Raw genomic sequence first — 13095 nt, forward strand, 5'->3', positions numbered from 1 at the left:
CATTTAGTGCCATACAAACACTTGAACAATAATGCTCTGACATTGTCGTGGCTAAAGAAACCATATATTGCTCTGGTACCATATTGAATTGTAGCAATAGTCCCTAAATAATAGCAAGAAAAATATTGTGATAGAGAAAGACGTAATCATAGCATCCTTTTTATAGGTTCAAAATGATGAATGACCCAAAATAGATGTGTGAAAAAATGTATAAATACAGGGTTTTGATGATGCCAAAGTAGATTCAAACAAGGTTGCTTCAACAAACATTCAAAGGTTAAACATTGCTTAAAGATTAATTCAAGATCAAGCAAACAAGATAAAGAAAAAGATAAGGCCTCAAACAATCTCATTGGTTGATTGGTTTTTGCCTTAAAACAAAGTGTTTCCAAGAAATTAAAGATTTGGTAATCGATTATCAGGCAGTGTAATTGATTACTAGAAGACAAGTTTGCAAGTAAGCTTTTAAAAAGGATTTTGAATTTGAATTTTGAATCATGTAATCGATTACCAGATGTTTGCAATCGATTACCAGCAATGACACTTCAGAAAACACTTTGAAAAGTCATGACCCTTCAAAATATAACTATGTAATCGATTACCAGAAACCTGTAATCGATTATCAGTGAAGAATTTCAAAAAAAGCTTTTTGAAAAGACACATCTCTTCAAACCATTTTTGAAAAGGCACGATGGGCCTATATATGTGTGTGTCTGACTTCAAAAAGCAAAAAAACGAGAGATATTCTAAGAGAACTTAATTGTCAAATGCTCTCTCAACAACTCTTGGGCAAACACTTGCAAATCTATTGATAATTCATCTAGGAACTTCAAATTGAATTATCATCTCTAAAAGAGAGAAATTCCTCTAGGATTTTAAATTTGTATCATCCACTATAAAGGAGAAAAATCTTTCTGTTAATCTTAGAAAGTTAGTTATAACCAAGAGACTGGCTGTCTCTTGGATTGTGAGAATTATAATTAAGAGAAGGGTTGTCTCTTGGAGAATATTGAACACAAGGGTGAGGGATCCCAAGGTATGTTTAAAGTCTGTAAAGGATTTAAAGAGATAATGGAAAATCTCAAATTGATTGCTTGAGGACTGGACGTAGACACGGGAAGTGATCGAACCAGTATAAATCGAGTTTGCAATTCTCTCTTCCTTTATCTTATTTATTTTATTGCAATCAATTTTGTCTTTCACGTTTAAAGAACATTATTAAATTGATTGTTGCTTTTTCTTCTACATTCTGAACTTATCTTTAAAAGGGGGTTAAAATTTGTTAGTGGAAAAATTTTGAAACTTAATTCACCCCCGCCTCTTAAGTTATTGAGACCACTTGTTCAACAAGATGAACATATAAACAAGCATAAGTCACAATTACAATATGTCAAAAACTACAAACTACCGACCATATGATGGATGGTAAAATTTCAAACCTTAGCTCCATCATATAATAAATGTTCACACCCCACCATGTTTTAGTCACCAGGAAAACAATATATGTTTGTTCCTATTGATATTATATAGAGACAGGAAATACACAACTTCAATATGCTTCAATAGATGATAGAATATTAGTCCGTTACTCAAATCTCAAAACTTCAATTTTTTATTTTATAAAAAATGGGAACTTCTGCAAAAAGTAAAAGGTTAATCATGAACTAAAAGAATGAAGTTAACTTTAAAGCCTTATTAGAAATGATGAGGAAGACAAACCATTTTTCTTGAAAGTACTTGATTTGTTAGACTTGTACTTAGGATGAAGGTAGCATGCAACCTGCACCAAAATGTAAAATGACGTGAATAAATAAGGAATTAAATTGATACTTATTCACAAGTCATAAATAACAAATTGATATATACAACAAAAAACAATGAAACTCACCGAGAAGGTACATTTAGATGATGGAACCCACAAATTAGAGTTGTCGGTGTTGAAAATGACAATGAACTTTTGAGGAGAAGTTCCAATAGCTATTTCATCGAAGTACTATGCATCCAATTATTTCTTTAATGCAACAATATTGGTTTTCTCAGTGCCACCAAAGTTGTTTTGGAGATGAAACTTTCTAATAGAAGCCCGAAAAGAACCAACTCAAGTAGCAAGCTTGTTTTTAGGATCCAAGCACAAATCTATGATCTCTTTGCCAACTAAAATTGGGGGAAATCAAATTAGCTCAGAAATTGAAAAAAATAGGTTAGAGAAATTTAAATTGAGTGAGAATGTGAGAGGGAGGAACTAGAGTAGTGGCCTCTGGCAAAGTTGTTTGCGGCACTTTCCTTTTCGAAGATGATTGTTTGGGGTGGAAGAGTTGACGATCGGTGCCACAGCGAACTTCATCGATGAACGTGGGTTCGAGATCGACAAAGACCACACGCGGAATGTGTGCTTGACAAATCCAATTTTACTGAAGGTGTTGAGGGTACTGTGGGCCACACCCAGGATAATGCACGTGCAAAGATTGCATTGCTCTACTTCCGTAACTCTCATTGTCATAGAAGAAAACAAGAAGAACTCAAAATATGAAGGTTGTTTACACAATGTTTTTAATAAAATCGTCTCTGAACAGACATTTCAAAGATGACTTATTACAAAACTGTCTTTGAAAAACTATTATTATTTATAAAAGAATTATAGAACCATCTTTAATCTCGTGTCGTAAAATAGTGTTTTTATAATAGTGAAACCGATGTAAAAAGCTCCCAGAACTAATGTAGAAGACCCTTGTGTACACCCTTAAATAGTACTTTTATTGGGAATCCTATCAAAGAACGTTGGACTATTCTTATATGATAGTTACTTTAGAATTGTAATTCAAGGTGACTAATTGAAAATCATAAGTGCTATATGTTTTTGCCCTTCATTTTATAAAGTTTTCTAAAAATTTGGTATTAAGATAAAGTAGTAATCGTTGTAACTAATACCTGCTTGTAGGTTAATAGAAATAATTAGCATTAACTGTTTCCTTAATCTAACTTAAAAAGTATTTGACTTTTAACACAGATATTTTTATTTTCCCATTTTAATCGTTAGCGTTTTATTAAAGATAAATCTCCTAAAAAAGACTGTAGCATTTGCCATTCTCATTCACTTATATATATAGCTGATGCGTGGATTCCGCATATCTAAACGCTAAGGCTTCTGCTTCCTTCGGATTTCTTTCTCCTACCAACAACTTTGAGGCAGTTGCCAGTAATTAGAGTAAAACTATTTCATAAGTGTGTAGTTTTTTTTTTTTCTAATGTTATTATAATTTTCAACATAATATATATATATATATATATATATATATATATATATATATATATAATATTATGCAAAAGTATATTAGATTTTTATATACTATACATAATAAATATAATATATAGTAATTTATGAATATATGTATATAATAATAATAACTGACATGAAAATTTAAATTATATTATGAATTAAAATATTAAAATAAAATAATTATTTTCAAATATTAATCATAATTTTAAAATCTTATACCAAAGACTAATTTTAAAATACTATAATTTTTATTTAAAAATAATATATTTTAAAAAAATATGTACGAAAAAATAATTTTATCATTTGAACATAATTAATTTATATTATATCTTATTATTATCTAATTTGTTATCTAATATGCACCAAATACTGGATAGGACTACAGGTTAATCATCCTACTCTTATCTTATTATATATTCTTGTCCTATTCTCTTATTATATACCATATCCTATTATACCCTGCCCTAAACGAGCCCTTATGGGAATTGCATATCTTTGTTTCAATTATTATAGATGATATGTAGGAATGACAACGGGTCATAGAACCTGCTTTCATACTCGTACTTAAAAAAAAATCCTCATACTTGGACGAACACCTATATAAGTAATAATTTTAATACTCGTGTTTTTTTTTGTTGGATACCCATAGCATTTTAATTAATATAAAAACTTGATAAATAAATAATATTGATTAATAAAAAATACTATAGTTATTAAATTAAAATTTCTACGAAAGATCTTCTGTAATATAATCATAAAACATCACAAAATGACAATATTATTCATGTATATATCTCTTTAAAAAATAATCTTTTAGCAAATAAGAAACATTTTTTTTTAAATAAGTAATGTAATCAATCTCTATAGGAAACATGGCCATCAATCGATGCATATTAAAAAGAATGGGGACAGTTCCCCCACCCACCCCCACAAATTAAGTTTTTTCCACTTAACACATCAAATATTTTTTGCTTGCCCCCATAATTAAGACCTTTTCTTAAAAAATGAATCTAGAAAGTTATAAATAATTTGGATTTTTATTACGAGATTATATATTTTATAAAAAATATAATATTTTTTATATGAAAATATTATAGATTTTTTGCCCGACTAATTTGTTTTTTCTTGATCCGCCATTGAACATGACATTTTTTGTGTGTGAATGAAGAAATTATCTATCTCATGACAAATAAGAATTAAGAAACATGATTTTTATTGATAAATTAAAGATCGTGATCTATTTCTTGGGTTTTATTATTATTATTATCATTATTATGATCATCATGATCGGTTACATGTGTCTTGGGCTGTGCAGAGAGGGGAGGGTTGAGCATCAAAATATCTTTAACATGTGCTTACTCAATTTTCATGTAGTCTTGGCCAAAAAGTATCAACATTCATCATAACTCGATCGTTGTCAATAGTTCACCTCAAACGCATTATTGATACAATCTAAGAAAATCAAACCATGAACACAATTTGGATATACAGAATGATTGTGCTCTTCATAGTAATTGTACTTGTTGTAAAAATAATTTATGACAAACCGAAAAAATTATTGGGTGAGTCGCAGACAATATCGCTTTTTTTAAGACGTTTCGTGCCACTGCCAAAAATTGTGCAAGCAGACTATCAACCACGAAGTCCCCAGGATAAAATAGTCTAGATCACTATATAACATTTCTTCCCACTGCACTGAGGGAACCTTTCTATAATTACACACTCTTGTATGACTTGAAAAGTCACTCTAATAGCCAACCGAAAATATGACTTGAAAATTTACTCTAATAGCCAACCAAAAATTTAGTGCGATAGAAAGAAAGGGAGAGAAATTTGCCAAAAATGCATCGGCTAAGATTTGGGAAGGAGAAATAAAAGTTGAAGAAATGGTTCTCAATTGGGACAAGAAAAAATGAAGAAAGGAATTCTCTATATATAGGGAGTGAAATACTATTTAAGTGTTTATCCTGAGCGATGTAGGACTTGAAGTTTTTTTTTTAAAAAAAACTTTCGCTCATTGTCTTCTTTGTTCTAACAATCCTCTTCAGAGTAATTGTACTCTCGTGCACTGTATGGCGTCAAACTAATTAATATTACCCCAAAAAGTCATGAAGACAAGATTAAGATAGCAAGATGAATGAAGCATGAGCCAATTTTGAAAAAAAGTAGATGTAAAAGATTAATTGCTCTCATTGTAGCTAATCTACAAATTACTATCTTGATACCAATTTTGAAAATAACGTAGATATAAAAGATTAATTAACTGCTCTCATCGTAGCTCATCTACAAATTGATATCTTGATAGCAAGATGAAGCAGGAGCCAATTTTGAAAATAAGTAGATATAAAAGATTAATTAACTGCTCTCATCGTAGCTCATCTACAAATTGATATCTTGATAGCAAGATGAAGCAGGAGCCAATTTTGAAAATAAGTAGATAAAAGATTAATTACTCTCATCGTAGCTCATCTATAAATTAATAATATCTTGAGATTGTCCAAGTCAAACATATGATTCACATCATACACCGTCTAATTCTTTTACTTTACAAAAATGGGTAACATGAAATTGTGTTCTTTTATGCTATGCTTGTTTATAGCATTCTTCTTGCTTGGGGCCACAGCACAAAATTGTGGTTCCCAAGTTGCAGGAGCGTTATGCCCAAATGGGTTATGTTGCAGCAAATTTGGGTGGTGTGGAGAATCAGATACCCATTGTGGAGCAGGTTGCCAGAGCCAATGTAGAAATGGCTCCACACCAACACCAACACCTAGTGGTGGAAATATTAGCAACATCATTACTCGTTCTCAATTTGAGGAAATGCTTAAACACCGAAATGATCCAGCTTGTCCTGGACATGGATTCTACACCTATGATGCTTTCATTGCTGCTGCTAGCTCTTTCAATGGCTTTGGCACAACCGGTGATATAACCACCCGCAAGAGGGAGATTGCTGCTTTCTTGGCTCAAACTTCTCATGAAACATCAGGTTCGTTGATAATTGTATTGCATACTAGCTCAAACCAGATATTGACCCCTTAAAATTATAATATTTTTTAAAATTAACCTCTATTTTAATTATAATTTTCATTTCTAAAAATTACAAAACCATGTATTTTTGCATAGTTTTGCAATAATAAAAATTAAAATTAAGAAAAAAAATATATAACTTTAAAGACTAAAAATATATTTAAAAATTAAAAATTGGTTGTGTAGATAATAAGATAAGTCACAAACTCACATTAAATTTCTTATTGTAAGCGATAATGTTACATAGTATGTGAATATATGTTTTGTCTAGGAGGGTGGCCAACTGCACCAGATGGTCCATACGCGTGGGGATATTGTTTCATCAACGAACGCAACCAGGCATATTATTGTACTAGCGGCACCCGATGGTCCTGTGCTCCTGGTAAAAAGTATTATGGCCGAGGACCAATCCAACTTAGATTATAAGTAATATAAACCTCACTAGCATTTCAACCCCACTTCCAAAGAAAATTCAGAACAGGTTATTATAATTTTTCTAATTAATTAAATTTAGAAGAAACCCATTTCATTTAGATTGTAGTATGTGATAAATTGTATGTAATTAATTTGTAAGTTTAACTTATTTTTTTTTTGGAAAAATGTAAATTATATTAAACCCAAAATGATACAACAATAAACGGGGCATACCCGCAGCTAGAAAAAATCAAAAGTCTCCCTAATACAAGAAAACATATATCAAGATGTTAAAACAAATGCAACAGGTGCACTTGTCTATACATAAGAAACTTAATCTTGCTAATAACCTTTATTACAGAAAATTGATAATATTCAAAAATCAGCTTCTTCCTAGACAGCCAGATGCAGTAGACTAATTGTTATAGCTAGACAACGAAATTTTCCTTGAACACCTGATGTGGATTTGTCCCTAATTAAAGAGTCAGTAATGCACTGCAAAGAAGTGAAACACCTGCGAAAAGGAGCCAAATCACAAATGTGAGCCTAAACTTGGAGAGATTTCCTGCAAGAAAAGAACAAATGAGCATTGGCAAAGGGAACCCTTGTTCAAAAAAGCAGCTTTGTCAAGAGTAAGCAGCCGGTTTCTTTTAGCAAGCCATAAAATGAAAGATATCTTAGGGGGGATTGCTGGGTTCCATATAACAGAACACCTAACAGTAGGCTTGACACCTCTAATGTATTCATAGACTTTGCCAACAAGCAATTGTTCATTGGTGCTCCAAGATTGAATCCTCTTTTTGGCCTCTTCCGTACTTAGCTCTTTGGAGATAATAAAGTCCCTTATTTGAATGATTTTCTTTATCAAAACTCAATCTGATAAAGAAGTATTGTAATTCCACACATCGCTCCCCCTGAAATAGTAATGGTGAACCCACCGAATCCATAGAGAATCTTTCTTACAATGAAAGTCCCACAGGATACGGGAAAGAAGCGGAAGGTTCTAGTCCTTGAGATTAAAAAGGCCTAAACCCCCTTCTTTTTTCGGAGAACAAACTACTGACCAAGCAACCAAGGGCTTGTTTTTGCTAATATCCGCTTTGCCTCACAGAAAATTACGGCATGAAGCGTTGATCCGGTCCAGAATAGATTGAGGCAAAGGAAAAATCCCCATCTAGAAATTCACAATTCCTTGAATAACTGCTCTGATCAACTCTAGCTTACCTGCATAAGATAAAGACTTCCTATTCCATCCCTGAATCAGGGCAACAATCTTGGAAAGCAAGGGAGTATAGTGGCATACATTTAATCTAGATGATAAAAGGGGAACACCCAAGTATCTAAATGGGAAGCCACCCAAGCTAAATCCAGTAAGCTATTGAATATGAGAAAGCTCATGAGGTCTAATACCGGCTGAGTATATGGCAGATTTATCAGAGCTGATGGAAAGCCCTGAAACTCTACAGAAGTGCTGAAGCTTGGCAAACATAGTTGACACAGAAGAGATATCTCCTCTAGATAGAAGCATAATATCATCTACAAAAGCCAAATGAGATAGCTGAATACCTGCACAGTTGGAATGAAATTTAAAATTGGCATCATCCTTGAGACGACTCATATCTATGGAAAAGTACTCCAAGCAAAGCAAAAACAGATAAGGGGAGAGAGGATCCCCTTGTCTAAGACCCCGCTGCCCTTTGAAGTGGCCATAAATGGATCCATTGACTGCCACACTAAAGGAAGTGGAAGAAACACATTCCATGATCCAAGTACAAAACTGGGCTGGGAAGCCAATGGACTTAAGCATCCAATCCAAGAATTCACAGGAAATGGAATCATAAGCTTTATGCAAGTCAATTTTCAGGAGGCATCTCGGAGAGGATCTTTTTCGTGCATATTTGTGCAAAATCTCTTGAACTAGGAAGATGTTATCCATCATCTTTCTGTTCTTAATGAATGCAATTTGAGTTTCCCCAATAATAGTCTCAAGCACTAGGGCTATGCGGTTGGCCAGAATTTTAGACAGAATCTTGTATAACAAATTACAACAAGATATGGGTCTAAAATGGTTAACCTGGGAGGCCTGGCCATGCTTAGGAATAAGTGCAATAATAGCATGGTTGATCTGCTTTAAAATTTTTCCAGTTGTAAAGCATTCATCAACCGCCTCAAAGATATCATCACCAATGATATTCCAAGCCTTCTTGAAGAATAAAGCATTGAAACCATCTGACCCTGGAGCTTTATTGTTATCCATCACAGAAATAACGTTCCAAACCTCTTGCTTAGAAGTAGGACAAAGTAAGATCGCAAAACAATCGGTGGGAACCTTAGGACCCTTGTTGGAGATCAAAATGGAAGGAATTTGGGTCAACTCATGAGCACTAAACAAATTCCTAAAGTGATTCACTAAAGCAAGGGCAATTTCATCTTGGGAGGAAGTGTTATGCCCATCCTCTAGCCTTATGGCAGCAATAAACCGGTTGTGTCTGTTGCGCTTGATTAAATTATGAAAAAATTTGGAGCATTTATCAGCATGTAGGAGATATATGTTTTTGATGAGCTGAGCGAACTTCATAGACTCCACTTTTCTAAGCATAATGGTCAGCTCTCTAGTGCGGTTTGCCAGAGCAAGAAGGGAATGGTCCTGAGGATTTGGCTTTAGAGAATTAAGCACACTGTTATATTCAGCCTCAGCTAGCTCCACTCGGTTGGAGATGTTGCTGAACTCCTGCTTAAAAAGATTCTTCAAGGGAGCTTTAAGAGCTTTCAATTTCTTACAGATCTTGAACATGCTACAGCCATGAATATTTTTCTTCCAGCCATCTGCAACAATTCTTGAGAAATTTGGATGATCCACAATAGCATTGTTGAATTTAAATGGAGAATTACCTCTAGGCAGTACCTACTCAGTGGTGACAACTAGAAGAGTATGGTCTGAAATAGAAATAAACTCCATAACTTCACAAGCAGAATTTCCAAAGGAATTGAACCAGGCCTTATTACATAAAGCTCTGTCCAGTTTGCTCCACACCCTCCCATTAGTCCACGTGTACAAGGGGCCATGAGAGTTGATGCTCCCCAGCCCCAGGTCAGAACAATTATCAACAAAATCTTGCAACTCATAAGCATTGGGCTCAGCTCCATTGAAACGGTCGGTGGGAGACAGAATGAAGTTGAAGTCACCAATGAGGAGCCAAGGGCAGTTCATATTAGCATTGATACTATTCAGATTTATCCAAAGAGATCTTCTTGCCACAATGGAGTGAAGACCATAGATGAATGAAACCTAAAAACGCTTGGCAGTGGTTTTACAATCAATAGCACAGTGAATCAATTGGGTATTTGACTCCAAAACAGAAAGGTGGATCTTATCCTGCTTCCAGAGGATAAGAATTCTGCCAGCATTATGAGAAGCGAAGTTATGGGTGAAGTGCCAGGCACCAAACTTTCTTCTCATGATTTCCTCAACTGAAACCTTATTCAACTTAGTTTCCAACACAACCATGATGTTAACTTCCTTGCAGCGAAGGAAGCTCTGCATCGCATGATGCTTTAGAGGCAAATTAAAGCCTCTAATGTTCCAAGAGACAATGATCATGGATTCAAATGGGAGGAAGCCTCCCCGACCCTAGTTACAGCTTTATGATTTCTTCCTCTTTGGACATCCGTGTGCATATCCTCAGTACGGGTTGTCTTTATGAGTTGCACTGTTTTACCTTTTTTCTAGTGTTTTGTTTTCACCTGAACAAACCCCTCTTCTATAGGATCACCAAACTCAGTGTTCCTTGTTTCTTTGGGGTCAGAAGAATTATGAAGGACATGAACATGATTTGCAACCAGGACATGTTTTCTGTGAGGAGGGACAAACAGATTAGTCTGAACAGTCTTTGGATTATCAGAGGGGCCTGTTGTATTGGTATGTGGGGGCATTGCTGAATCACCCACTTGTGGCTGATCCAAGGTAGGGGAGGCTGTGATGAGAGCAGACTTATTCGCAGTGACAGTTTTACAATTAGTGAGGCGGTGCCCAATCATCTTACAGTGAGTGCAAAAAGAAGGTCTATTTTCATACTCAATCTTTTGCACAAAAGTCTTCCCTGTAAGAAGTCTAAATCGCACTTCATCGATGAGCTCCAAAGAAGCATCAACCTCAACTAAAGCTCTAGCAAAAGAAACAGACCCCTTAGAAGCAGTAAGATGGTCAGATCGAATGGGCGAACCAATCTTGGACAGGATTTTCCCTAAGGCTTGAGGATTCCAAAGCTCCAGAGAAAGATTTTTGAGTTTAACCCAAACAGGGATCTTGCTGAGCTCCTCATAGCCAAAGTCAAAGAATGCTGACATAATCTTCAGCAGTAGGGGTATTTGAAATATGAAGTAAGGGCCTGCAGAGAGGACTTGGTTCAGATCGTTCTCAGACTCAAATTTAAACACCAGCCAACCACTTTCATGAGCTGAGTATGAAAGCTTGACTCCCCATTTTTGGCAACAATCCAACAGAGCTTTCTTTCCTGGGAAGCGGCCAGCCACATAGCCAATAAGGCTATGTCCCCAAGCCTCTCCCAGGGGTTGCAAATCAGTTTCTTCCAACAACACTTCATCATCAGAGGGTGGAGAGGAGAACTTCATTCCAAAACCTTTGGAAGGGTTTCTGTTATCTTTGAACAGATTGACCCAAGGAGTGGGAGCCTTATTATCGTCTAGCTGCGGTGATGACTTAGAGCCATAGGAGTGAGATGAATCATCATCAGTAGTTGAATCATTGTCCCCTAAAGTGCAAGAAACCTTTGGGAAAGATTCAAAATCAGCACTGCATTCTGAAAAATTATCAAACACTTGGTGTGTGACATCATCAGTTTTTGCATAACTTGTCCCTGCCTTTTTTACGAGCACCTTGCCTGAACCTGAGGTAGTACCCTTCACCATAATTTTCTTTGCAGCTGAGTGCGATTGACGACCCTTATTTTTCCCCATCAGGAGTAGTTCAAGCTGGATATTGCAGGTAGTAACAAACTACTTCATAGCCCAAGATGAGAAAAAGTGATAGGACACGCGATTGGAAAAAAACAAGGAAAAGCTTTGGAGACCGAGGCAGTAAGAACTTCCAAGGATCGAAGAAAGAACCCTAGCGTTTGTAGAGAGCAAAGATCCACTTCGTCGGTGGCCAAGCCACTGGGCAGCACCCAAGGACGGAAGGAACCTAGGTTAATTCAATGGCTTCTTTCTTGCACTTTTCTATCTTTAACCACTAGAGTGGTGACAATTGGCAAAACAAAGTTGATAATGATTATCTATCCTTTACTTCTAGTCTATCACTATTTATTTATGTGTAATATATTGCATATAACGTGTCATCATAACTATAGTGGTGATTGATATAATATGTTTAAATGTATATTTAGATTAAGCCCCTTTCATTGAGATTGTAGTGTGTAACAAATTGTATGTAAATTGTAAGTTTAACTTATTTGTTACTCTATTTAAATATAAAAACTTTTAGTTTATCACTATTTATTTATGATCGAGTACAATTGGTTAATATGTGTTGAAATTAAAATTGAATCGTTTGAGAATTATTTAAATTTGATTTTGTTAAAATTTAGTTATCTTCTCATTGAATTTTGGATTAGTTTAAATTCTTTTTTTGTGATGAACAGGAAGGTTAAGACAAAAAATAAACAATATTTACTCATATTAAATGTTTTGTGCTTAATTTGAAAGTAGGGAATGAAGTATATGGATTGTGATCAAGTGTTTATATTGTAATAGAAAAATACTTTTTAGATAAAAGAAAAGATAAATGATTAATTTGATTGATGATATAATGGTATATGAAAAAAAAATAATTAATTTGATTGATAATATAATAGTATAGAAAGAAAGAAATAAGAAAACATTATTAATTTGATATTTAATATTATTTATTATCAAAATATAATTATTCATTGTAACACTAGTGTAGCATATGCGTGGGCTAATGGCATGCTGACCCTTTTATAACAGCAATTACAATTACGGGCAAGCTGGTACAGCACTTGGTGTAGATTTGCTAAACAATCCAGACCTAGTAGCCACAAATGTAGAAGTGTCATTCAAGACAGCGTTGTGGTTTTGGATGACTCCGCAGGGAAACAAGCCATCATGCCATGACGTTATTACTGGAAAATGGACGCCATCTGATATTGACAAGTCAGCGGGGCTGGTCCCCGGATACGGTGTGATCACCAACATAATCAACGGCAGAATTGAATGCCGATACAAGCCGGATACTCGGGTTGAAAAGTCGGATCGAGTTCTACCTAAGGTACTGCCGTATATTGGGAGTGAGCCCTGGGAACAACTTGGATTGCTACTATCAAAGGCCATTTTAA

General features: G+C 34.7%; 1 protein-coding gene across 1 annotated transcript in view; it reads left to right on the forward strand.

The window, feature by feature from the left end:
* Window positions 1–13095, forward strand: part of LOC100779462 (endochitinase A) — a 53333-nt gene extending 40238 nt beyond the window's left edge. Inside the window, 5 exon segments of the mRNA XM_041010231.1 lie at window positions 5827–6266; window positions 6579–6726; window positions 9631–9633; window positions 12728–13001; window positions 13003–13095. Of these exon segments, the coding sequence (XP_040866165.1) occupies window positions 5827–6266; window positions 6579–6726; window positions 9631–9633; window positions 12728–13001; window positions 13003–13095 (958 nt within the window).

The sequence above is a fragment of the Glycine max genome, chromosome 16 (assembly GCF_000004515.6).
Source record: "Glycine max cultivar Williams 82 chromosome 16, Glycine_max_v4.0, whole genome shotgun sequence".
NCBI lineage: Eukaryota > Viridiplantae > Streptophyta > Magnoliopsida > Fabales > Fabaceae > Glycine > Glycine max.